Source organism: Macaca mulatta, chromosome 19 (assembly GCF_049350105.2).
Source record: "Macaca mulatta isolate MMU2019108-1 chromosome 19, T2T-MMU8v2.0, whole genome shotgun sequence".
NCBI classification, from domain to species: domain Eukaryota; kingdom Metazoa; phylum Chordata; class Mammalia; order Primates; family Cercopithecidae; genus Macaca; species Macaca mulatta.
The window spans coordinates 52,924,935-52,949,415 of NC_133424.1; the positions used below are offsets into that span (position 1 = coordinate 52,924,935).

The 24,481-nt window shown below is 57.4% G+C and overlaps 1 protein-coding gene across 22 annotated transcripts in view; it reads left to right on the forward strand.

Moving 5' to 3' along the window:
* ARHGEF1 (Rho guanine nucleotide exchange factor 1) overlaps positions 1-24,481 on the forward strand; it is a 47,975-nt gene that overhangs the window by 1,602 nt on the left and 21,892 nt on the right. For 2 of the 22 annotated variants that reach the window (XM_077982935.1, XM_077982936.1), the window contains exons 2-30: positions 4,231-4,273; positions 4,359-4,445; positions 4,931-5,044; positions 8,217-8,315; positions 8,523-8,565; positions 8,793-9,039; positions 9,464-9,493; positions 10,179-10,278; positions 10,420-10,516; positions 10,595-10,630; positions 11,852-11,989; positions 12,886-12,991; positions 14,308-14,475; positions 14,801-14,946; positions 18,846-18,992; positions 19,233-19,315; positions 19,492-19,617; positions 19,745-19,859; positions 20,266-20,366; positions 20,670-20,747; positions 21,005-21,080; positions 21,184-21,351; positions 21,914-22,001; positions 22,140-22,226; positions 22,728-22,795; positions 22,907-22,993; positions 23,424-23,587; positions 23,675-23,775; positions 24,073-24,416. In XM_077982935.1, the coding sequence (XP_077839061.1) occupies positions 4,250-4,273; positions 4,359-4,445; positions 4,931-5,044; positions 8,217-8,315; positions 8,523-8,565; positions 8,793-9,039; positions 9,464-9,493; positions 10,179-10,278; positions 10,420-10,516; positions 10,595-10,630; positions 11,852-11,989; positions 12,886-12,991; positions 14,308-14,475; positions 14,801-14,946; positions 18,846-18,992; positions 19,233-19,315; positions 19,492-19,617; positions 19,745-19,859; positions 20,266-20,366; positions 20,670-20,747; positions 21,005-21,080; positions 21,184-21,351; positions 21,914-22,001; positions 22,140-22,226; positions 22,728-22,795; positions 22,907-22,993; positions 23,424-23,587; positions 23,675-23,758 (2,907 nt within the window). In that variant the 5' untranslated portion in view covers positions 4,231-4,249 and the 3' untranslated portion in view covers positions 23,759-23,775; positions 24,073-24,416. Of the gene's footprint in view, positions 1-4,230; positions 4,274-4,358; positions 4,446-4,930; positions 5,092-8,177; positions 8,316-8,522; positions 8,566-8,792; positions 9,040-9,463; positions 9,494-10,155; positions 10,279-10,419; positions 10,517-10,594; positions 10,631-11,851; positions 12,016-12,803; positions 12,992-14,307; positions 14,476-14,800; positions 14,947-18,845; positions 18,993-19,232; positions 19,316-19,491; positions 19,618-19,744; positions 19,860-20,265; positions 20,367-20,669; positions 20,748-21,004; positions 21,081-21,183; positions 21,386-21,843; positions 22,002-22,139; positions 22,227-22,727; positions 22,796-22,906; positions 22,994-23,423; positions 23,588-23,674; positions 23,776-24,072; positions 24,417-24,481 lie in introns of those variants that run through there. The other 20 variants (XM_077982937.1, XM_077982938.1, XM_015124061.3 and 17 more) reach the window with 16 other exon arrangements.

Consider the following 24,481-nt stretch of genomic DNA (forward strand, 5'->3'; position numbering starts at 1 on the left):
GGTCTCGGCACCCACCACGCACCCCTATGGAATTCTGAGCCCCTTTTAAGTCTCCGGAGGTTCCACAGACTGGCAGCTGTCCCTGTAGAATCATGATCCAGTATGATCCCTGGATCCTTTAGACCCACTGTGTGTCAAATAGAATCTGGGGAGTTACACATTCCAATGACTCCTTTTAGGTTCTTTAAGGCTCCCAGAAGTTCTTGGAGACCCCGAGTCACCTGCTCAATACCTTATAGACCCTGAGCCTTCCATAGAACTCAAGCAACCATGTAGCCCCCCAACCCTGGGACCTTCTAAACCAGTCCTAACCCCCCAGCGCCCAATGCACGTAGTGCTCCCTCTGTTTGACCCGCCACCCCCCACCCCCAGGCCTTGTCAGTTGCCTGTAGAGATCCATCTATTCTCTGACAGCTTCACCTATAATTCTCCAGCCTTTGTGGGACGCCCCCCAACCCCTCGTCCTAAACAAGCAACACTCTTCGCCTCCATCATCTCCAGCCCCCAGGCCTCTGTGGAGCAGCCGTATCCAACTTGCACTCCTGCCTAGGCCACAGTGACCACATACCGGTGGCTTTTCCAGGCATCCATAAGAAGATGTGATGTGTCTCAGAGCTTTGATTCACATTTTAGTTTGTGAAGGGTAGGGTGGGGGCTCCCCATGCTCTGAAGCAATGCCCTCTGTTTTGTTTTATTTTGTCTTATTTTATTTATTCATTGAGACGAAGTCTCACTTCTGTCACCAGGCTGGAGTGCAGTGGCGCGATCTCAGCTCACCTCCCGGGTTCAAGCGATTCTCCTGCCTCAGCCTCCCGAGTAGCTGGGACTACAGCCTCGCGCCACCATGCCCAGCTAATTTTTGTATTTTTATTTTTGTTTTTTTTTTTTTTTTTTTGAGACGGAGTCTCACGCTGTTGCCCGGGCTGGAGTGCAGTGGCGCGATCTCGGCTCACTGCAAGCTCCGCCTCCTGGGTTCACGCCATTCTCCTGCCTCAGCCTCCTGAGTAGCTGGGACTACAGGCGCCCGCCACCGCGCCCGGCTAATTTTTTGTATTTTTAGTAGAGACGGGGTTTCACTGTGGTCTCGATCTCCTGACCTTGTGATCCGCCCGCCTCGGCCTCCCAAAGTGCTGGGATTACAGGCTTGAGCCACCGCGCCCGGCCAATTTTTGTATTTTTAGTAGAGACAGGGTTTCACTGTGTTGGCCAGGATGGTGTTGATCTCTTGACTTCGTGATCCGCCTGCTTCGGTCTCCCAAAGTGCTGGGATTACAGGCGAGAGCCACCACGCCTGGCCTGTTTTATTTTAAGACAAAGTCTCACTCTGTTGCCCAGGCTGGAGGGCAGTGGCACAATCTTGGCTCTATGCAACGTCTGCCTCCTGGGCTCAAGCGATCCTCTCACCTTAGCCTCCCAAGTAGCTGGGACTACAGGCATGAGCCACCACACCTGGCTATCTTTTGTAGAGACAGGGTTTCACCATATTAGCCAGACTGGTTTCGAACTCCTGAGCTCAAGTGATCCACCTGCCTTGGTCTTCCAAACTGCTGGGATTACAGATGTGAGCTACTGGGCCCACCAAATGCAGTTTATTTTAAATGCATAAACTCTGTAGCCCAATTGCCTAGGTCTGAGTCCTGGTTCTGCTTCATATGAGCTGTGCCTCAGTTTCCTTCTTTGCTAAATGGAGATGAGAATAATAATAATCTCTTGGAGTCACTGAGAGGATTAAATGAGTTATTACCTGTAAACCAGCGATGCCATGCCTGGCACTTACTAAGTGTCTCTTATGTGTCAGCTATCATTTCATTATCATTGTGATAAGGAATAAGGAGGCCGGGCCCGGTGGCTCAAGCCTGTAATCCCAGCACTTTGGGAGGCCGAGACGGGCGGATTACGAGGTCAGGAGATTGAAACCATCCTGGCTGACACGGTGAAACCCCGTCTCTACTAAAAAAAAAAAAAATACAAAAAACTAGCCAGGCGAGGTGGCGGGCGTCTGTAGTCCCAGCTACTCGGGAGGCTGAGGCAGGAGAATGGCGTAAACCCAGGAGGCGGAGCTTGCAGTGAGCTGAGATCCAGCCACCACTGCACTCCAGCCTGGGGGACAGAGCGAGACTCCGTCTCAAAAAAAAAAAAGAAAGGAATAAGGAGATAAGAACTTGGCAAGCACACAGTTCCAGACCTGGCACTGAGCACTTGCAGAGATAATGAGCATCCCCTCCTTTGCCTTTTGTTTTGTTTTGTTTTGTTTTTGAGAACAAGTCTTGCTCTGTCACCCAGGCTGGAGTGCAGTGGCGCATGGTCTCTGCTCACTGCAAGCTCCGCCTCCCGGGTTCACGCCATTCTCCTGCCTCAGCCTCCCAAGTAGCTGGGACTACAGGCACCCGCCACCACGCCCAGCTAATTTTTTGTATTTTTTTTAGTAGAGACGGGGTTTCACCATGTTAGCCAGGATGGTTTCGATCTCCTGACCTCGTGATCCGCCCACCTCAGCCTCCCAAAGTGCTGGGATTACAGGCGTGAGCCACTGCGCCCAGCCTCCTTTGCCTTTTTTTAATCTCCCTGCCTCAGTTGAGCATTTCTGCCTGTGAGTGGGATGAGCATGCACCCTCCACGTCCGTGGTCATGTTTCATAGTGAGACAGGGTCTCACTGTGTTGCCCAGGCTGGTCTCGAACTCCTGAGCTCAAGCGATCTTCCCACCTTGGCCTCCCAAAGTGCTGGGGTTACAGGCATGAACCACCTCGCCTGGCCAGTTTGCAAATTTATTAAAGTGAATGTTTAGCAGTGCTTGAATCTTGAATTGCCCGAGCTTAGATATTGGACAAATACTCTTTATGGGAAAGAGTAAAAATGATGCCTTCCCCAGGTGGACCCTCAAGGTGGCATTTGGACACTCCAGAAAGCATCATTGTTTAATCATCAAAATCCTGGTTACCATTTACTGGGGAGCTAGGGAGGAGGCCCATAAAGCAGGAGAAGGGCGGGTCTCTGCCAGCTAGGGTTATAAATAGCTTTGGGCTGTGGGGAGCCCCCCCCACTGGTCCACCCCACCCCTCTTTCCACAGCTCCTTCCCGCCTGACACGGGCTCCGTGGCATTAGTCAGACTAATTAAGGACACAGAAGATGTCGGTGGAAAGACTCAGAGAGAAGTGGAGACTCAAGGAGAGACAAAGATGGGAAAGACAGCAAGAAATGGGGGAGGAAAAGGGATGGAGAGAGATGAGAGACATCTCTTGAGACCGTGACTCAGAGAGGTGTGGGGATGGTGGCTGCAGAAACCAGGTGCGGGAGGACAGAGGCACAGGGACAGGGACAGGACAGACAGAGCTACAGAAGCAGGAAGGGGGTGTCACCTCTGAGAAGGACAGATGGAAGGAGGGGAGGCAGGGACGGTGGGGAAAATGAGACAGTTCTGGAGGAAGGCAAGGAGAAAAATCAGGAAACAGGGTGAAGAGAGACCAAGACATGAGACAGATTGGAGGGACAGCCAGCCAAGGAGAGCCGGCTGCAGACAGACCAAGGTGCACGTAGGGTGGAGGAGACAGACGCACCTTGGAGATGGGCTGTCTGAGGTCCCATCACTTATTTTCCGGGACTGGAAGCGATGAGGTCCCTGGGGGAAAGAAGAACTGGGTTTGGGGACTCCTGGTCCCTGAGGGAGGAGAGTTCTGAGTTTTGTTTTCTTATGTGGAGAGTTGGGGGTTGGGGGTTTGTCATTGTGACTTCCTGTCACAGGAAGTGGGGCTGGTGGGTTCCAAGCAACATCCTGCCCCAGGCCTGTCACAGACCAGAGGAGACCCCTGCACCCCACTTCTCTCCCGCCTCTCCTCTAACGCTCCCATCCCAGCTTGCCTCTAGGCTGTGCTCTCAGGAATTAGCCCCCAGGCCTCTGATCCCTCCAACCTGGGAGTCCAGTCCCCCAGCCCCCTCTTCCATGAGAGCGTTAGGGACTCCAGATTGCAGGCTCTCAGACTCAGCCTTCCCATGGACCCAGGCTCCTGAGCCTCCAATGCCTGCCCCCGCAAGGCTCCCGTCCTTGGGCTCCCGCCCCCTGGCGGGTCTCTGAAGGGCTCTTTGTGGCCACACAGAGGCCCCATTGAGCTGCGGAGGCCGGGATGGGGGAGGCTGTTTACTCACCTTCACACCTGGGCCAGGAATCTGTGAGTAACCACCCTGGGCCGCCTCCTCCCACCCTCCTAACCGCAGCCCCTCCTCTTCCCCCAGCCCTGCAGAGCCCAGGGAGATGGAAGACGTTGCCCGAGGGGCGGTGAGTGGACAGAGCAAGGGGTGAGGGGACTCTGGGGCTGTGGGTGGGGAGTTCTGTGGACTGAAGCCGCCCTCCCCTTCCACAGGCCTCCCCAGGCCCCTCCCGGCCTGGCCTGGTTCCCGTCAGCATCATCGGGGCAGAGGATGAGGATTTTGAGAACGAGCTGGAGTCGGTGAGTGGGAGATAGGGTGGAAAAGCTCTGTCCCAGGCTCAGCATCCCGCCCCGGGTCCCCTCCCACCTGTAGATGTGTCTTCTCGGCCTCTTCCCACGGTCTGTCCCATCCTCTCATCTCTGTGGTACCTCCCTCCTCACCTCGCCGACCCCATACTCCGAGCCCACACAGCAGCATGGACGCCCACCCTTCTTACTCTTAACCCCATTTCTTATCATTGCTCTCTCCTCTCCCAGCAGGGACCCCAATTTCTTCTCTCCTAATTTCTGTCCTCATCATCCACCATTATAATATTAAGTCTCATCCATTCTCCCTGACCACCTGCCCTTGCTGTCATCATTATTTCATGGACACTGTCACCACTCCCCACTTCCCAGGAGCTAACCCTGACTTGGATCCCTTGTGAAGTATCAGGAATGGGTAGGGTCAACCCCAAGGCCCCTCCTCTTCTCCCCATTGTACTCACCCCTGCCTGAACCCCCAGAACTCAGAAGAGCAAAACAGCCAGTTCCAGAGCCTGGAGCAGGTGAAGCGGCGCCCAGCCCACCTTATGGCCCTCCTGCAGCACGTGGCCCTGCAGTTTGAGCCAGGACCCCTGGTGAGGGCAGGGCTGGGTGGGCACAGGGAGGGGTGGGGCTGGGACAGGCACAGCTTTTGGCAAATTAAACCAGTGAGCTAGTGCTGGGAGGGTCTGGAAAAGCAGATCTAGAAAACAGAGTGCCAAATCTAGAAAGAGAGAATGCCTTAGACAAGAGCCATAAAGCACGCCACGTGACCTCAACAGGCTTACAGGTGCCCAGGGTAGATCTCAGTGCGCAGCGGGCAGGGTACACACGGCAGGACCCCGCAGAGCCACAGAGAGTCCAGCAGCCTGGCAGAAACCACATCCCGTCCCACTTTGTGCCTGTGGCAGCGCTCCCCATCAGCCTGTGGCAGCACCCTTCCGTGGACTCTGGGGTACCGAATCCTTCTCTCCAAAGCCTTCTCGGCAGATGCCAGCACGCAGTCATTCAGGGTTGGTGCTTGAGAGAAGGCTGTTAGCCATCCCAGGTGTAGGGGGCACAGCGGGCCCTGATCCAGAAACAAGAAAACTACCACACACAGCTCACAAAGGAGACCACAAAATTGTGGATCCAGAAGCCTCCGTATGAGGCAGAAGATACCTGGGAGGTGTGGATGGACAACCGTGCCATCCAGAAACACCTGCAGAGTCTAGAAAAACCAGCAGGTGATTTAGAAAGGGAGAGGCCACAGTGCTGGCTGGCAGTGGATCTGTAGACAAGGGTCTCGTCCCAAGAAAACCCGGTCCAGCCCAGCACAGCATAGGAGTTGGGGACAGCCAGGGCACTGCACCATGTGGACATGCGTAGTAGACCCCTCCAGAAAACGAGAAAATCGATAGAGTGGGGAGAAGCGCCCAAGGCATGCGGAAAGAATACGTCAGCTGCAAGACCAGAGGCTGGTCATCCTGACACCAAAGCATCAGATATGCAGAAATTTAGGAAATTGCAGTCTTTCCCCCGTCTGCATTCTCTTTCCAGAAGAGTGGCTCCCCGCACAACCACATGCATGGAGACTCTGGCCCTCTGAGCAAGGGGGTCCCCCATTCAAGCCTTGGGGTTTCTAGACCACCAGATCATGGACATCAGCCCAGGGATCGTGCTGACTACCATGTTCTTTTACAGATGTGGAAACTGAGGCCTAGAGAGGGTCAGGGACTTGCCTGAGGTGACCCCAGCAGCCTCTGAGCATTTTGAGGTTTATCCTCACACAGCTCCCTCACCTCATCAGCTTGTGGGGAGCCGATCAGAGATAGCTATGGTCCCCTGGGCAGCTTCCTGTTGGCCTCTCTTAGAATTTTGCTATATTTGGGGAGTGTGGAGAGTGGATATAGATTTGTTAAAACTGTTTAAAGTGGAGAAGGAGGACCAGGCCTGGTGGTTCATGACTGTAGTCCCAATGCTGTGGGAGGCTGAGGCAGGAGGATGGCTTGAGCCCGGGAGGTCGAGGTTACAGTGACTGCACCACTGCACTCCAGCCTGGGCGACAGAGTGAGACCCTGTCTTGAAATAAATAAATAAAAGGTGGGGCCGGGCACGGTGGCTCATGCCTGTAATCCCAGAACTTTGGGAGGCCGAGGAGGGTAGATCACTTGAGATCAGGAGTTCGAGACCAGCCTGGCCAACATGGTAAAACCCTGTCTCTACTAAAAATATGAAAATGGGGCAGGCATAGTGGCTCACGCCTATAATCCCAGCACTTTGGGAGGCCGAGGCAGGTGGATCACCTGATGTCAGGAGTTCAAAACCAGCCTCATGGTGAAATCCCATCTGTACTAAAATACAAAAATTAGCCGGGCACAGTGGTACACACCTGTAATGCCAGCTACTCGGGAGGCTGAGGCAGGAGAATCACTTGATCTTGGGAGATGGAGGTTGCAATGAGCCAAGATTGCACCACTGCACTCCAGCCTAGGCGAAAAAAAAAAAAAAATTAGCCAGACATGGTGGTAGGCACCTGTAATCCAAGCTACTCCAGAGGCTGAGGCAGGAGAATTGCTTGAACCCAGGAGGAGGTTGCAGTGAGCCGAGATCGCGCCACTGCACTTCAGCCTGGGTGACACAGCCAGACTCCATCTCAAAAAAGAAAAAGGAGAAAAAGTCCCACTCCCATTGGAGTGAGTCCATTTCCCAGATGAGAGCGCCCAGGAGCCAGGGCAGGCTGGAGTCCCCACTGTCACCCAGCACAGGGGCTGGCACTCAGGAAATGCGTGACGAATGACACAGTGAGCCCCGCTTGTCCACCTGTTCTTTACAAGCCCTCAGTAGGCACAGGGCACCATCTGGGACACAGATGGATCAACCTACAACACCCCTCAACACACACAAACCCTTGAGCTGCCCAGTCTTTCTAGGCAGCAGAGTGTAGTGGAGACAGGCTGCCTGGATTCGAATCCTAACTTTGCCACTTAGTAGCTGTGTGATTTTGGGTTTTATTTATTTATTTATTTTTAACAGTCTCGCTGTTAAAAAGCGAGAACAGTCTCGCTCTGTCACCCAGGCTGGAGTGCAGTGGTACGATCTCCACTCACTGCAACCTCCATCTCCTGGGTTCAAGCAGTTCTCCCTGCCTCAGCCTCCCAAGCAGCTGGGATTACAGGTGCCCACCACCACACGTGGCTAATTTTTTAATTGTTTTATTTTACTAAAAATAAAAAAGACAGGGTTTTGCCATGTTGGCCAGGCTGGTCACAAATTCCTGACCTCATGTGAGCCACCTGCCTCGGCCTCCCAAAGTGCTGGGATTGCAGGTGTGAGCCACCATGCCCGGCCTAGCCGTGTCACTAAGCTTGAATAAACTTGTCGAGCTCCGTTTTCTCATCTGTAAAATGGGGATACTCACGGTCCCTACACTTGAACATGTTAATGCACGTAGAGGGTGTAGAGCAGCGTCTGGTATACAGTAAGCCCTCAGTATAGACAGTAGTAGTAGGTATCATTATTGCCAGGAGGAGACCATGATGAAGAACCACAAAGGACCACAGCACAGAATGGAAAATTAGAAAATGTGAATGGCGGCCCCAGGGAGCCTGCAGGGGAACCCAGGGCCTGGTGTTAGGGGTGGAGGTCAGGGAGTTTTTCCCGGAGGAGGTGGCAGTTGAGTCCCTTAACCATGGGGTGGTCAGGAGGCAGGGAAGGCCCTCTTCAAAGGGAGACTGTGGTTTGAGGCAGGGTGGGGGAGCGGAGAGTCACACTGTGTGTCTCCCCTAGCTTTGCTGTCTGCATGCCGACATGCTGGGCTCACTGGGCCCCAAGGAGGCCAAGAAGGCCTTCCTGGACTTCTATCACAGCTTCCTGGAGAAGACAGCGGTGAGAGATCTTCAAGCTGCCCCAACCCCGCAATCCCTGTTTGCGCCTGCAGAGTCACCATGAGGTCCCCAACCTCTGCCCTGAGGGCAGCTGCTGACCCAGGCCTTCCCCAGCACCCTCACTTATGTCAGGGTTCCTGGCAGTCCTCCCGGCCTGCATCTCAGCACACCAAGTCCTCCTCTTCACCCCATTCTCTCTCTTGAGCAGGTTCTGCGGGTGCCGGTCCCTCCCAATGTCGCCTTTGAACTTGGTAAGGAGAAGGATGGGATGGGGGAGAGGTGTCTAGCAGGGACTACACCTCCCAGGAGGCCAAGGGGAGGGAGGCCGCACTCCCATGCTCTGCTCGGACAGCCGAGATTCATTCATTCCTTACTGGCAGCGGCCTCAGGAAGAGTGGCTGTTGGAGCCAAAGGTGGGTGGGGGCCGTGGTCCAAGCCACCAGGAAGTGGACCCTAGCCCCCACGTGTGTCCCTGCAGACCGCACTCGGGCTGACCTCATCTCTGAGGATGTCCAGCGGCGGTTCGTGCAGGAGGTGGTGCAAAGCCAGCAGACAGCCGTGGGCCGGCAGCTGGAGGACTTCCGCTCCAAGCGGCTCATGGGCATGACGCCCTGGGAGCAGGAGCTGGCCCAGCTGGAGGCTTGGGTTGGGCGAGACCGAGCCAGCTACGAGGCCCGGGAGCGGCACGTGGCGGAGCGACTGCTCATGCACCTGGAGGAGATGCAGTGAGTGGGCCAGCCCTGGTGGGAGCGTTGCCCCTCCCTAGCGCCGGGGCACCCCTGCTACCTCTGGCATGTTCCATCCCGTTTGCGGGTTCCCTCTTCAGCATCAGGGTTCATTTCTTGGCACTGGGGCTCTTCCTCTGCCCTGGCGTTTTAACTCACCTTGGATCAGAGTCTTCCCTTTCCAACTTTGGGGTTCCCTTGTCATTTCTGGGTCTTGTCCATGATCTGGCACTTGGATCCCGTCCTCCTGGATGAGAGACCTCCCTCCCTCTTGTGATGGTCCTTCCCGATCCCTTCCGCAGTGTCCCCTCTCTGTCTCTCTTCCCCCTGCCTATCCCAGGACAGCAACCCTGAGATGTGTCCTGGGTGGACGGGGACCCCAGACCTAGCAAATATGTCACAAACATCTCTCTTCCTCCTACAGACATACCATCTCTACCGATGAAGAAAAGAGGTGAGGGGGGCAGGGAGGGCGGCAGGGAGAGGTGTGCAGCCTCCTGGGTTTGAAGGAGGAGGGGGCTGGGGGTCTGGATTCCTGGGTCTATGGGAGGAGAGGGCTGGGGACTTGGACTTCTGGGTCTGAGGGAGGAGGGCCTGGGGCCTGGACTCCTGGGTCTGAAGGAGGAGGAGGCTAGGGGCCTCGACTCCTGGGTCTGAGGGAGGAGGAGGAGGCTGGAGCCCTGGACTCCTGGGTCTGAGGGAGGAGGAGGCTGGGGTCCTCGACTCCTGGGTCCGAGGGAGGAGGTGGCTGGGGGCCTGGACTCCTGGGTCTGAGGGAGGAGGAGGCTGGGGGCCTGGGCTCCTGGGTCTGAGGGAGGAGGAGGCTGGGGACCTGGACTCCTGGGTCTGAGGGAGGAGGAGGCTGGGGCCCTGGACTCCTGGGTCTGAGGGACGAGGAGGCTGGGGCCCTGGACACCTGGGTCCTGGGTATTGGGTAACAGCCCTTGCCCCTGTCCTTTTGAACCCTCTCATCTCTCCTCAGAGTCTCACGGGAAGTAGTTGTGGAGTCAGGATGGGAAGGCCGGGCCTCTGCCTCTAGTGGCTCTGTGTGTGTGTGTGTGTGTGTGTGTGTGTGTGTGTGTGTGTGTGTGTGTGTGTGTCTTTGTGTGTGTTGAGCCCTCACTGTCTCCTCCCTACAGTGCTGCCGTGGTCAACGCCATTGGCGTGTACATGCGCCACCTTGGGGTGCGGACCAAGAGTGGGGACAAGAAGTCAGGGAGGAACTTCTTCCGGAAAAAGGTGCTTCCCTCAGTGCCCTGTCCTGACCCTTTCCTCTCCAGAGACCCCCTGGGAGCCCCATGACTCTGGACACCTGGCGTCAAATTCTGCTTGGTTGTCTCAGAGATGCTCAGCCTGGTCTTCCTCCCTGCCGTCTTGCAGGTGATGGGGAACCGGCGGTCGGACGAGCCTGCCAAGACCAAGAAGGGGCTGAGCAGCATCCTGGATGCCGCCCGCTGGAACCGGGGAGAGCCCCAGGGTAAAGCGGCTCTGGCCTCTGCCCTCCCCTGTCTTCCCCAGTTCTTCCCACTCACTGTCTCACTCTCTCTCATTTCAGTTCCAGATTTTCGACACCTCAAAGCAGAGGTTGATGGTAATGGACCTGTAGCCAGAGCATCCATCCCTGGGGCCTGTGGGGGAGGGGGCTGGGGCCTGGATTCCTGGGTCTGAGGGAGCAGGAGCTGGGCCTGGACCCCTGGCTCTGAGGGAGGAGGGGCTGGGGGAGTTCCTGGGTCTGAGGGAGGAAAGGCTGGTCCTGAACCCCTGGGTCTGAGGGAAGAGGGACTGGGCCTGCACTTGGCTGGGGGAGTTCCTGGGTCTGAGGAAGGAGGGGCTGGGGGCTCAGACTCCTGGTTCTGAGGGAGGAAGGGCTGGGGGCCTGGACCCCTGAGTCTGAGGGAAGAGGGGCTGGGGGAGCTCCTGGGTCTGAGGGAGGGAGGCCTGGGGCTTGGACCCCTGGGTCTGAGGGAGGAGGATTGGGCCTGGACCCCTGGTTCTGAGGGAGGAGGGGCTGGGGGCTGGGACTCGGGTCTGAGGGAGGAAGGGCTGGGCCTAGACCCCTGGGTGTGAGGGAGGAGGGGCTGGGCCTGAACCCCTGGGTCTGAGGGAAGAGGGGCTGGGGCCTGAACCCCTGGTTCTGAGGGAGGAGGGGCTGGGAGAGTTCCTAGGTCTGAGGGAGAAAGGCCTGAGGCCTGGACCTCTGGGTCTGAGGGAGGAGGGGCTGGGGGCCTGGACCCCTGGTTCTGAGGGAGGAGGGGCTGGGAGAGTTCCTGGGTCTGAGGGAGAAAGGCCTGGGGCCTGGACCTCTGGGTCTGAGGGAGGAGGGGCTGGGGGCCTGGACTCCTGGGTCTGAGGGCAGAGGGTATGGGGGACTCCTGGGTCTGAGGGAGGAGGGGCTGGGAGCCTGGACTCCTGGGTCTGAGGGCAGAGGGTATGGGGGACTCCTGGGTCTGAGGGAGGAGGGGCTGGGGGCCTGGACTCCTGGGTCTGCGGGCAGAGGGTATGGGGGACTCCTGGGTCTGAGGGAGGAGGGGATGGGGGCCTGGACTCCTGGGTCTGAGGGCAGAGGGTATGGGGGACTCCTGGGTCTGAGGGAGGAGGGGATGGGGGCCTGGACTCCTGGGTCTGAGGGCAGAGGGTATGGGGGACTCCTGGGTCTGAGGGAGGAGGGGATGGGGGCTCCTGGGTCTGAGGCAGGAGGGCCTCCTAGTCATGGTGGGGAAGGGCCTGAGCACAGCCTCTTGCATCCCCCGGTTGTTGTAGATTTGAGTTACTGTTCTCTCATCTCCCTCTTTCTCCCTCACTATCTCCCCAGCTGAGAAGCCAGGTGCTACAGACCGGAAGGGAGGCCTGGGGATGCCCTCTCGGGACCGGAATGTTGGGGCTCCTGGGCAGGACACCCCTGGAGTCTCTCTGCACCCTCTGTCCCTGGACAGCCCAGACCGGGAACCAGGTGAGAGTTTCCTGGGCCAGGGCTCTGTGAGGCCCAGGGATCCAGGGTGGGGGTGCTGCCTGCCCCCTTGGCACCCCCAGATGGAAGCCACTCCTCAGCAACACCTCCCCTTTGCTCTTAGCATCCGCTCCTCCCTGCTCCTGGTCACCACTGTCATTCGTAACTTTCCCCTTCCCTCAGTTTGCCCTTTCCACGACTTTCCTCCCAGGCTCTGACCTCTCTGCTGGTGCCGTGTCTCCCACCCCCTTGGACTACGTTTTCCATCAGCCCTTCGTTTTCCAGAACCTTCCCTGCGTACATGACCAATCTACCCTCTGAGCTGCATTGCTAGCCCCCTAGGTGGGAAGCCCACCAGCCCCATGAGCTTCATCCCTCACCGTCCTTACACCTCTGTGGCCTCAGGCCCTTGGATCTCTGCATGGCCAGGCCCAGGCTCACACACCGGCTCTGCTGACTCCTCGTGTTTATTTAGTGTTTTGGATATGACTCCCGTTTATTAGCCTCCGTTTCCTTGTCTCTAAAGGAGTATGAGAGGGTGGGGAGGATGAATGGACATGGAGGCAGCACAGAACTCAGGCCCTCCTGACCTCAGGGGGCTGCAGTCTGGTTGGGTGGGAGAGATGTTTGTGACTTACATGCTAGGCCTGGGGTCCCCATCCCCCCAGGACACACAGGGGCACCCACTTCTGTTGCATCTTCATGCCCCTGCCCCTAGTGGCCCACGGTCGTGTTCTCAGAGGTCTTAACATCTTTCTGTCCCGTGCTGAAGTCCATTGCAGCCTCGTGGTGTCTGCCAGGCACTGGGTAGCTTTAGCCCCCACATTTCCAGGCCCCCAGAGTGTGGGTCTCGTGGCCTCAGAGGCCTTCCAGCCAGCCCTGCTCCCTCCACCCCACAGGTGCCGACGCCCCCCTGGAGCTGGGGGACTTATCCCCGCAGGGCCCAATGAGCCTGGAGCCCCCAGCGCCCCCAGAGAGTACCGATGAGGGGGCCGAAACCGAGAGGTGCCCAGGCTGGGGTGCAGGGGTGGGAGCCGTGGCTTACTGGGCACTGGTGGGTGGGTGCAGGGTCGCCGCTGCCATCTGCGCCTGCCTGTCCCAGCCTCTCGCTCCGCCTGCTCCTCTGCTGCTCTCTGGGTCTCGCCATTCCTCTCCCTTCTTCTTTCCTTTTCTCATCTCCCTCCTGCTTCCTCATTGCCCCCCTTTCCTTTATCCTTACTTTTTCCTCTCCTCCTTCCTCTCCTTCCTTTTTTCACTGATCTTTCTCCTCCTCCCTTCCTCTCCACCTCTCCTTCCATCTCCTTTATTTCCCCCCTCCTTTCTCACCTGGGTTTTCTTTCCCCACTTTCCATCCCCCTCCGATCTCCCTGCCACTTTCCATTTTTTCAGCCCTTCTTCCCCTTCTCTTTCAAGCCCCCCCACCCCACCCCGCCTCGCTCCTGCCTCCTGGTACCCGTCCCTCAACCCCCCACCCCTCTGCTCTGTGCCCCGGGGGCCCTGTCCCCCTTACAGCTGGGGGGCAGGCTCTGCCCCCTGCCCGTCCTTGTGCCGCTGCTTTGGGGACCCTTTGGTGGGTGTGGGGAGGTGGGTCGGGTGCCATCTGGGCCCACCTCTGACCCTGTGCCCCTCTCTCCCCAGAAGGTGGAAGAGGTGGGTGCCTGGGCCCTGGGTGGGGGAAGGGCTAGCCCCTCCCCCATTTCTCCCAGCCCCTCCCCTCTCCCCATGGCCACTCCCTCCCCTTCACTCCCTGTGAGGGGTGGGTGGGGACATCACCCTCCCAGTTGAAGAGCTAAGTATGGAAATCCTCCCCACCCCATAAACGCCCTCTGTTGCCATCCCCCTGCCTCAGGGAAGGGAGGGGGTCAGTCCTACACTCCATCCTGGGTTCCCCATCCCTTCCCCCATCAAATTTCAGTATCCCCCCACCGACACCCCCCACTACCCCAGCGCCCCTAAAATCCCACCACTCCTCTGACTCTCTCCTCTCTCTTCTGTTGCATGTTTGATCCCTGTCCTGGTCACCCCTGCTCCCATCCTGGTCTCTCCCCGTCTCTGTCCCTGTCCTGGTCTCTCCCCGTCTCTGTCCCTGTCCTGGTCTCTCCTTGTCTCTCCCTGTCCTGGTCTCTCCCTGTCTCTGTCCCTGTCTTCTTCTCTCCCCAATCTCTGTCCCTGTCCTGGCCTCTCCCCATCTCTGTCCCTACCCTGGTCTCTCCCCGTCTCTGTCCCTGTCCTGGTTTCTCTTCGTCTCTGTCCTTGTCTTGGTCTCTCCTTGTCTCTGTACCCGGCCTCTGCCTGACTCTATCCTTGGCCTCGGGGTCCAGGCTATCAGGGCGTCTGGGGCGCTCAGAGAGCCTGCGGGTGAGTGACCGCCGCCGGCCTTCCCGGGGCAGCCTCGGGGCTAAGGGCCGGGGTGGGGGCCGCTCCCGGAGCGACGTGGACATGGACCCCAGTTCCGCCACGGCAGTGCTTGGCCCTGCCCGACGAGCCACGTATGTCAACCCTCTCCCTTCCCCCATCCACTAAGGCAGCCTGGAGAATCAGGGAGGGATTGTTATCAGAGTCACAGGAATGGGCGTTGGAGGCTGAGGTCATTGAGGCCAACTGTGGTCACAGACCTTGGAGGAGGAGGGGTAGAATGCTTCTAGAGATCTGGGGACTGTAGTGTAGTCAGATCTAGAGACCTGGTCTGCTGCACGGGCCACCCTGGGGGCATCGAATGCCAAGGCCACTGACCGGGGTTGAATGCTCTAAGAGGTTGAAGGCTGCTTCCTGGGATGGCCCAAGCTGGGGCCCTAACAAGGCCTCCGTCCACAGCCCTGAGCCTGGAGATGAGGGGGAGCCGGGGCGGTCAGGACTGGAGCTTGAACCAGAAGAGCCTCCTGGCTGGCGGGAACTTGTCCCACCAGACACCCTGCATAGCCTGCCCAAGAGCCAGGTGAAGCGGCAGGAGGTCATCAGCGGTGAGTACCGCCCCCGTCTGCCCCACTGTGACCAAGGACACAGTCCAGCTCTGGCAAAGGCGGGTGCAGAGACATGTTTATCTTGGTGTTATTTGCCATAGGCAGCACTTGAGGGCAGCTTCAAATTCCCTCTTGTTCCAAGTTCAGATTGTTCCAACAGAGACCACTTCGATGGAATGTGAATGCCACTGTGGAAGGGACGTTTCCAAAAATTTCGAGTAGTGCAAGACAGTGCTGATGTTAAGAACACTGCATTTCTGGTGCAAGCCTTTATTTGCTTACTTGCAAAATGTGGGTACTAATAGTTCCTACCTCAGATATTGTCATGAAGATGAGACAATTTGTGTGAAATGTTTAGCATAGTGCTGGGCACAGAGGAAGAGCATTTTTTTTTTTTTTCATTTTTATTTGGGCAGGGTCTCAGTTGGTCTCCAGGCTGGAGTGCAGTGGTGCAGTCACAGCTCACTGCAGCCTTACCCTCCCAGGCTCAACTGATTCTCCCACCTCAGCCTCCCGAGCAGCTGAGACCACAGGCATGTACCACCATGCCTGGCTAATTTTTGTACTCTTTGTATTCTAATTTTGTATTCTTTGTAGAGATGGGGTTTCGCCATGTTGGCCAGGCTGGTCTCGAACTCTTGGGCTCAAGTGATCCTCCTACCTCAGCCTCCCAAAGGCTTGGCATTACAAGTATGAGCCAGCAGGCCCAGTCAAGGAAGAGCATTTTAATGAGATAGTTGTTATTTGTTTGATCTTAATTGCTTAGGGGAGAAAAGATCCCCACGGGGGAAAGTTTAGGAGAATGATCAGTATATTCACAGTGCTTGCTTCTGCATGGAGAGATGATGAGTGTATCATTTTTGTCTTTTTCCTTTTTTCCTGTGCTAATTGTGCGGTGGCTGGGGAGGCTGGTGGCAAAAAGAGAAAGCTTTTTTTTTTTTTTGAGACAGAGTTTTGCTCTTGTTGCCCATGCTGGAGTGCAATGGCACAATCTCAGCTCACCGCAACCTCCACCTCCCAGGTTCAAGTGATTCTCCTGCCTCAGCCTCCTGAGTAGCTGGGATTACAGGCATGCGCCACCATGCCCGGCTAATTTTGTATTTTTAGTAGAGACGGGGTTTCTCCATGTTGGTCAGGCTGGTCTCGAACTCCCGACCTCAGGTGATCTGCCCGCCTCAGCCTCCCAAAGTGCTGGGATTACTGCCCGGCCCAAGAGAAAGCTTTTGGACTTGATTGAAAGCTTATTTACAAATTACTTCATAGTAAAAAAGGTACTTACTCAAAAATTTTAGGGGAGTGGTTGAGTACTTTTTGAGTCACAGATCCTTCTAAGGACATGATAAAAATTAAAAAAAAAACCACATGAGCCATGTGCTATCCATTAGGACTTTCCGGAAGATGGAAATGTGCTGTATTTGTGCTGCTCACCATGGGGACCACCGGCCACCTGTGGCTGGTGAGCACTCGAAATGCACTAGGCCGGGCACAGTGGCTCACGCCTGTAATCCCAGCACTTTGGGAAGTCGTGGGCAGATCACTTGAGGTCAGGAGTTCAAAACCAGCCTGGCCAACATGGTGAAACCCCATGTCTACTAAACATACAAAAATTAGTCAAGCGGGCCGGGTGCGGTGGCTCAAGCCTGTAATCCCAGCACATTGGGAGGCCGAGACGGGTGGATCACAAGGTCAGGAGATCGAGACCATCCTGGCTAACACGGTGAAACCTCGTCTCTACTAAAAAAATACAAAAAACTAGCCGGGCAAGGTGGTGGGCGCCTGTAGTCCCAGCTACTCGGGAGGCTGAGGCAGGAGAATGGTGTGAACCTGGGAGGCGGAGCTTGCAGTGAGCTGAGATCCGGCCACTGCGCTCCAGCCTGGGCAACAGAGCAAGAGTCCGTCTCAAAAAAAAAAAAAAATTAGTCAAGCGTAGTGGCACATGCCTCTAATCCCAGATACTCGGGAGGGTAAGGCAGGAGAATTGCTTGAACCCAGGAAGCAGGAGGCGGAGGTTGCAGTGAGCCCAGATCACTCCACCACACTCCAATCTGGGTGACAGAGCAAGACTCTGTCTCAAAAAAAAAAAGCAAAAAAAAAAAAGCACTGGCCGGGCGCGGTGGCTCAAGCCTGTAATCCCAGCACTTTGGGAGGCCGAGACGGGCGGATCACAAGGTCAGGAGATCGAGACCATCCTGGCTAACATGGTGAAACCCCGTCTCTACTAAAAATACAAAAAACTAGCCGGGCGAGGTGGCGGGCGCCTATAGTCCCAGCTACTCGGGAGGCTGAGGCAGGAGAATGGCGTAAACCCGGGAGGCGGAGCTTGCAGTGAGCTGAGATCCGGCCACTGCACTCCAGCCTGGGCGACAGAGCGAGACTCCGTCTCAAAAAAAAAGCACTAAAAATTTCGTTTCAATTAACGAAAATGTAAAGAGTTGTACGTGGCTGGTGACTATCATGTCGGACAGGATAGCAGTTTCTCTCCCCAGAAAGAATATGCGTAACATACAAAATTGTGCACTTAGACTCACGGGATTTCTAGGACCCCTGAAACTCACACATACGCCCTCTGCGGGGGTCCCTGGATCTGAGGCTGTCAACCACTGTATAATGTGGCTTGATGGTTAGACACTAAACACAGCTGCAAGCTTGCTCGTGGGTGGGATGACCAGCTTGTCCCCATTTGCTAAGGATATTCCCAGTTTTATTACTGAAAGCCCACGCAGGCAAACGGCGACCATTGGTCGTTCTGGCTGGCTGGCACAGCAAAAAGGGAAAGGCAAGACGGTGGGTTGAGGACTCCTCAGTGGCCTTTTTTTTTTTTTTGAGACGGAGTCTCGCTCTGTCGCCAGGTTGGAGTGCAGTGGCGCGATCTCGGCACACTGCAACCTCTGCCTCCCAGGTTCAAGCGATTGTCCTGCCTCAGCCTCCTGAGTAGCTGGGACTACAGGCGCCTGCCACCACGCCCGGCTAATTTTTGCATTTTTAGTAGAGATGGGGTTTCACCATGTTGGCCAGGATGGTCTCGATCTCTTGACCTCGTGATCTGACCGCCTCGGCCTCCCAAAGTGCTAGAATTATAGGCATGAGCCACCGCACCTGGCTCCTCAATGGCTTTTAAGAGGGCAAATGACTCCACCAAGAGAAGTTTTTTTTATTTGTTTGTTTTCTTTTGTTTTTTTGAGATGGAGTCTCGCTCTGTCACCAGGCTGGAGTGCAGTGGCATGATCTTGGGTCACTGCAACCTCCACCTCCCGGGTTCAAGTGATTCTCCTGCCTCAGCCTCCCAAGTCGCTGGGACTACAGGAGCCTGCCCCCACACCCAGCTAATTTTTGTGTTTTTTCAGTAGAGATGGGTTTTCACCATATTGGCCAGGCTGGTCTCGAACTCCTGACCTTGTGATCCACCCTCCTCAGCCTCCCAAAATGCTGGGATTATAGGCGTGAGCCACTGTGCCCAGCCGTTTTGTTTTGAGACAGGGTCTCGCTCTGTTGCCCAGGCTGGAGTGCAGTAATGCCATTATAGCTCACTGCAGCCTCAACCTCCTGGGCTCAAGGGATCTTCCCATTTGAGCCTCCCAAGTAGCTGGGACCACAGGCACACACCACCACACTCGGGCTTTTTTTTTTTTTTTTTTTTTTTAATTTTTGGTAGAAACAGGGTTTCACCATGTTGCCCAGGCTGATCTTGGACTCCTGGGTTCAAGCAGTCCTCCTGCCTTGGCCTCCCAAAGTGCTGGGATTACAAGTGTGAACCACCGTGGCTAGCCAGAGAGAGTTTTTTCCCACCAACCTAGGAAGCGTTCCTCCCTGCTCTGCCTCATTCCTCTAGCCTGCCCCTGAGGTCATGCCCCCTAGTCTGCTCCCTCCCCAACGTGCTTCCTGCTTTGGTGGCCCTGCAGAGCTGCTGGTGACGGAAGCGGCCCACGTGCGCATGCTGCGGGTGCTGCACGACCTCTTCTTCCAGCCCATGGCGGACGGCCTCTTCTTCTCCCTGGAGGAGCTGCAGAACATCTTCCCCAGCCTGGACGAGCTCATCGAGGTGCATTGTGAGTGCAGGGCCAGGGTCCCTCTGTGTACCCAACTGCCCCACGGGCAGCTCTGTTCTAGCCCTGGGTTCAACCTGCTCGGGAACCCCCGGGTTCACATGGGGTGGGGGCAGATACGCCATCTGGCCCTGAAGAGCAGACACAGATACACCTGCAGCCCTATTCCCACCATGCCGCAGCAGGCCACGCACAGCATATTCCACGCCCTGATGGAGGATCCCTTTCCTCCTGCCCCCACAGCCCTGTTCCTCGATCGCCTGATGAAGCGGAGGCAGGAGAGTGGCTACCTCATCGAGGAGATTGGAGACGTGCTGCTGGCCCGGGTGAGATGCCCAGCCCTCCCCCTCCTCCCAGCTAGACACTTGGAATCCAAGCCCGGAGCGGGTCCTGAGCCCACCCTAATCTAGTCCCAGGGTCTGGGCTTCCAGCGTGTCGTACTTTAGGCCCTGTTCTTGCCCATCCCCACTGAGACACCTGCCTGGCCTGAATCTTACTGTAGTTTGATGGTGCTGAGGGCTCCTGGTTCCAGAAAATCTCCTCCCGCTTCTGCAGCCGCCAGTCGTTTGCCTTAGAGCAGCTCAAAGCCAAGCAACGCAAGGAGCCTCGGTTCTGTGCCTTCGTGCAGGTGAGGCGGGGTCTGGACTCCAGCTTCCTGGGGAGGAGGGGCCTGGAAACCCAGACTCCTAGGTGCCTGCGCCCTGGGGTGAGCCCGAAGCCTGGGCCATCACAGCGCCAGCACCAGTTTCCTGCAGGAAGCTGAGAGCCGCCCACGGTGCCGCCGTCTGCAGCTGAAGGACATGATTCCCACGGAGATGCAGCGGCTGACCAAGTACCCCCTGCTTCTGCAGAGCATCGGGCAGAACACAGGTACCGCAGGCCCGCCTCTCTGGGCCTCGGCTCTCCTTTTTTTTTTTTAATTTTTTTTCTCACTCATTTTCATCAGTGATACCATCACGGCTCACTGCAGCCTCGACCTCCCAGGCTCTAGCCATCCTCCCACCTCAGCTTCCCGAGTAACTGGGACCCCAGGGCCACACCACCGTGCCTGGCTAATTTTTTTTATTTTTTTGTAGTGACAGGGTCTCGCCATGTTGCCCAGGCTGGCTTTGAACTCCTGGTCTCAAGCGATCCTCCTGCCTCAGCCTCCCAAAGTGCTTGGATTACAGGCATGAGCCACCATGCCCAGCCAGCTGTCCTTTGTCTAACCTTGGCTGCTGAATCTGGAGCCTCCAGGGCAGGGGTTCACCAGAGCTGCTCTCTCCCTTGCCTGCAGAAGAGCCCACGGAACGGGAGAAAGTAGAGCTGGCAGCCGAGTGCTGCCGGGAAATTCTGCACCACGTCAACCAAGCCGTGCGTGACATGGAGGACCTGCTGGTGAGCCTGGGCTGACCCCACACCTGGGACAGTGTGGGTGGTATGAGAGCAGGGGGTGGACCCTACCTCAGCCTGTCCAGAAGTCACACCCTACCCCTTGGCTTGTCTCCCTCAAGGGTCACTGTGTGTCTGGGGGTTGGCTTGGCCCTCAGCACCTCCCTCTGAGGGTCATTGGAGGTCAGGCCCAACCCTCAGCTTGCTCCCATCAGAAGTTGGTCTTGGCTCTCGCCTTACCAATGTAGGTCACTGCAGGTCAGCCCCAGCACTTAGCTTGTCCCCATAACGCTCCCGTCTCTGCCCCAGAGGCTCAAGGACTATCAGCGGCGCCTGGACTTGTCCCACCTTCGACAGAGCAGCGACCCCATGCTAAGCGAGTTCAAGGTGTGACCTTACCCTCCTGCCTCCCCTGCCCCGCTACTCTACTTGGCCCAGGCGATTCTGTGATACAGTCCCCAGCCTGTCCTCCCCATCCCATACTATACGCAGGGATTGAGAGCTTTGGCCCCCACCTCATGCCAATCCCATGATCCCCAGCCTGTGGTCATCCCTGGTCACTGCCCTGCCCTTCCCTTCCCTTCCCCACCAACCCCAATCACCCCCCGCCAACCTGCACGAACCATCACCCCCTCCTGCCTCAGAACCTGGACATCACCAAGAAGAAATTGGTCCACGAGGGCCCACTGACGTGGCGGGTGACAAAGGACAAGGCTGTGGGTGAGTGCCAGGGCAGCCACCTAGTGCAGGGTGTGGGGGCAGTGAGCCAAGGGCGGGGACGGGGTTGCATGGGGGCGCTGTGTGAGCACTGCTCGCCCCACAGAGGTGCATGTGCTGCTGCTGGATGACCTGCTGCTGCTGCTCCAGCGCCAGGATGAGCGGCTGCTGCTCAAGTCCCATAGCCGGACGCTGACGCCCACGCCCGACGGCAAGACCATGCTGCGGCCTGTGCTGCGGCTCACCTCTGCCATGACCCGCGAGGTGGCCACCGGTGAGCACAGCCACTGTATGGCCCAGGGCAAAGGGTGTCTCTTTTGGGCAGAGCTGCCTGTGGAGTGGGGAGCAGAACCCTCTACAGAGCCAGGGAGTCAGCATTCTGGCAAAGAGGTTGGGAAGTGGGTGGAGGTGGGCAGGGCGGGGCTAGGCCTAGTAGGTTTTATAAGTGAGGTAGGAGCTGCTGCAGGTGTTTGCACAGAGGCGTGTCTTGTATAAATGAGAAGAAAGGCCAGGAGCCCAGTGAGGAGGGATTTGTAAACACACAGTTGGGAAGTTGCACCAGGGCCACAAACACTGGGAGAAGCTGGAGGGTGGGAGTGGCTGGCAGGGTTTTGTTAGGTAGGCCAGGGGACTTGCCTGGTTCCCTAAGGAGGTGTGAGGGGGCAGCTCAGGAGGACACATCAGGCCCTGGATATTAGTGGACAGTGAGTTGTGAGTTGAGTCATGGGAGCCCTGGGAGCAGCGCTACTGTGAGTGACTTCCCCAGCTTGTGCTCACGAAGGGGCATGCACTGGGGGGACCTGGGCTCTGAGTCCCATCTCCCCCTCTCTCTGCAGATCACAAAGCCTTCTACGTCCTTTTTACCTGGGACCAGGAGGCCCAGATATACGAGCTGGTGGCACAGACTGTGTCGGAGCGGAAGAAGTGAGGGGGGTTCTGAGTTCTGAGTGTGGGTTGAGGAGGCCCAAGCCTCTGGGTTCCCGGGTACAGGAGGGCTGTGGGGAGGCCCCGGCATAGGGTCTGGGGTCTCTGACTGCCCAGGGGTTTGGCCTTTCTCCCCAGCTGGTGTGCCCTCATCACCGAGACTGCCGGATCCCTGAAAGTCCCTGCCCCTGCCTCTCGCCCTAAGCCCCGGCCCAGCCCGAGCAGGTGAGGGGGGCCATGGAGAGAGCTGGAGGTTCAGGGAGGGGGGCCGGAAGGCAGGGCTGGCTTCCCTCCACAGCTCCAGAATGCAAACCCCAGTCCTGTTGAGTGTGCATGTGTGTGAGCGTGCGCATGTGTGAATGCATGTGTGTACATACATGTGTGCCTGTACGCAAGCATGTGACTGTGCGTGCATGTGTAGTATATGTATGCATGCATGTGTGTGTGTACGTGTGTGCATGTATGGTGTGTGTGCGTGTGTGAGAGCATGTGCATGCATGTGTGTGCGTGTGTGTGTGCCGACCCCACCACTGCCCCGTCTGTCTCCTGTCTCCAGGCCTCTGTGTCTTCCATTGTCTGGGCCTCTCTGTCTCCCTGTCTCCCGGCCTCGACCTCTGTCTCTCTCTCCGGACCTCCCTGCCTCCCCACCTCCAGCTCTCTGTCTCCCTGCCCCCGTGGCCCCCCAGGGCCAGGAGTGTGGGGTCACCCAGCACTTCCTCCCCTCAGCACCCGAGAACCCCTCCTCAGCAGCTCTGAGAACGGCAATGGTGGCCGAGAGACGTCTCCGGCTGATGGTGAGACCAGAGGGATGCTGGGTGAGGGGCCAGGTTGGGGCTCACGGGTGAAGAGGGGCATCCACAGGAGGCCCGGCAGGATCTGAGCGCCCTCCCTGTTCCCCCACCCAGCCCGGACCGAGAGAATCCTCAGTGACCTCCTGCCCTTCTGCAGACCAGGCCCCGAGGGCCAGCTCGCTGCCACGGCCCTTCGGAAAGGTAGCCCAGCCCTGCCCCTCCAGGGTGGCCACCGGCCCAAACAGTGCCTCTGTTCCAACTAGAACAAGGCTCTCCCTGTCAAAAATTTCCTTACGCCCAGCTGCCAGAAAACAAATGCTCCAAACCCACCCGGCCTGCACCACTGTCCTGGGTGCCCATGTCCTTCTTCTGCAGCCGCCATCCCTTCCTTGACTCTATATTCACCCTCTCCCTGATCATATCTCTGTCTTCAGTACCTTCCTGCCCTGTCCCAACCCTAAACCCAGCCTCACTTCTTCACCTCCCTTTGGATCCCCCAACCCCATCCGCTCAGCCTTGCCTGGGACCCACCCTCACCTCCAGCCCCTACACATGCCATTCGGAATCCCCCATCCCAGATCCCATCCTGGCCCCCTGGTCTCCTGACTCCGCCCCCCTTGCCCCTGGCCAGTGCTGTCCCTGAAGCAGCTTCTGTTTCCGGCGGAGGAAGACAATGGGGCGGGGCCTCCTCGAGATGGGGATGGGGTCCCAGGGGGCGGCCCCCTGAGCCCAGCACGGACCCAGGAAATCCAGGAGAACCTGCTCAGCTTGGAGGAGACCATGAAGCAGCTGGAGGTGGGGCGGGGCAGGGCGGACCAGGAGTGCCCTGAATGGGCCGGGGAAGGAGGGGGCCCCCCTCATCCATGACCCCCATGCCACCAGGAGCTGGAGGAGGAATTTTGCCGCCTGCGACCCCTCCTGTCTCAGCTTGGGGGGAACTCTGTCTCCCAGCCTGGCTGCACTTGAGGTCCCTGTCCAGGAAGGTGAGCGGGGGATCTGGGGGCCAGGGCACTGTCCTGAAAGGAGGGTCCCCCTCCAGAGCTCGCATCCCTACAGCCCCTTCTGTCCATCTCCCTCTTTGTCTTTTCTGAATCTCCCCACTCCACCTCGTGTTTCTCATCTCTGTGTCTCTCTTTCTGATAATCTGTTTCTGTCTCTGTGCCTGCCTGCCTCTCCCCACCTCCCCTTCTCTGTCCGCTCTCCCTGTCTTGTCTGTGTGTCTGTCTCTCCCTGTCTCTCTCTCCATCTCCCCATCTCCCGTCTTCTCCTACATCCCCCAGGCCTTTTGCAAGAAGGAGAGGAATGGGGGAGAGGACGTGAGGGACCACCCCCACCCACACAGCTGCCGCAGCATCTCACACCCTGAGGGCCTGAGGAGAGGGAGCTGTGGGCCACGCCTGGGAGGGGCCCAGCTGGGGTCACTGGCCCTGCATGAGCCTCGGCCATCTCTCCCTCCTGCCCTCTGCTTGGGGGACTCAGGGCTTCATTCCGGAGGGCACCACGGTGACCCGGGCCATCTCAGTATTGCCTGTGGGGGCCACCCCTCCACTCCCCACCCCCAAGTGCCTTCGCTCTGTTTTTATACCCTGAATTGGAGGTTTATTTTTTAATATATATTATCTAAGAAGAGATCTGTGTGTGTGAGGGTGTGGTGGGGCCTGGCGTGGCATCTGGAACTCTCTGTCTGGC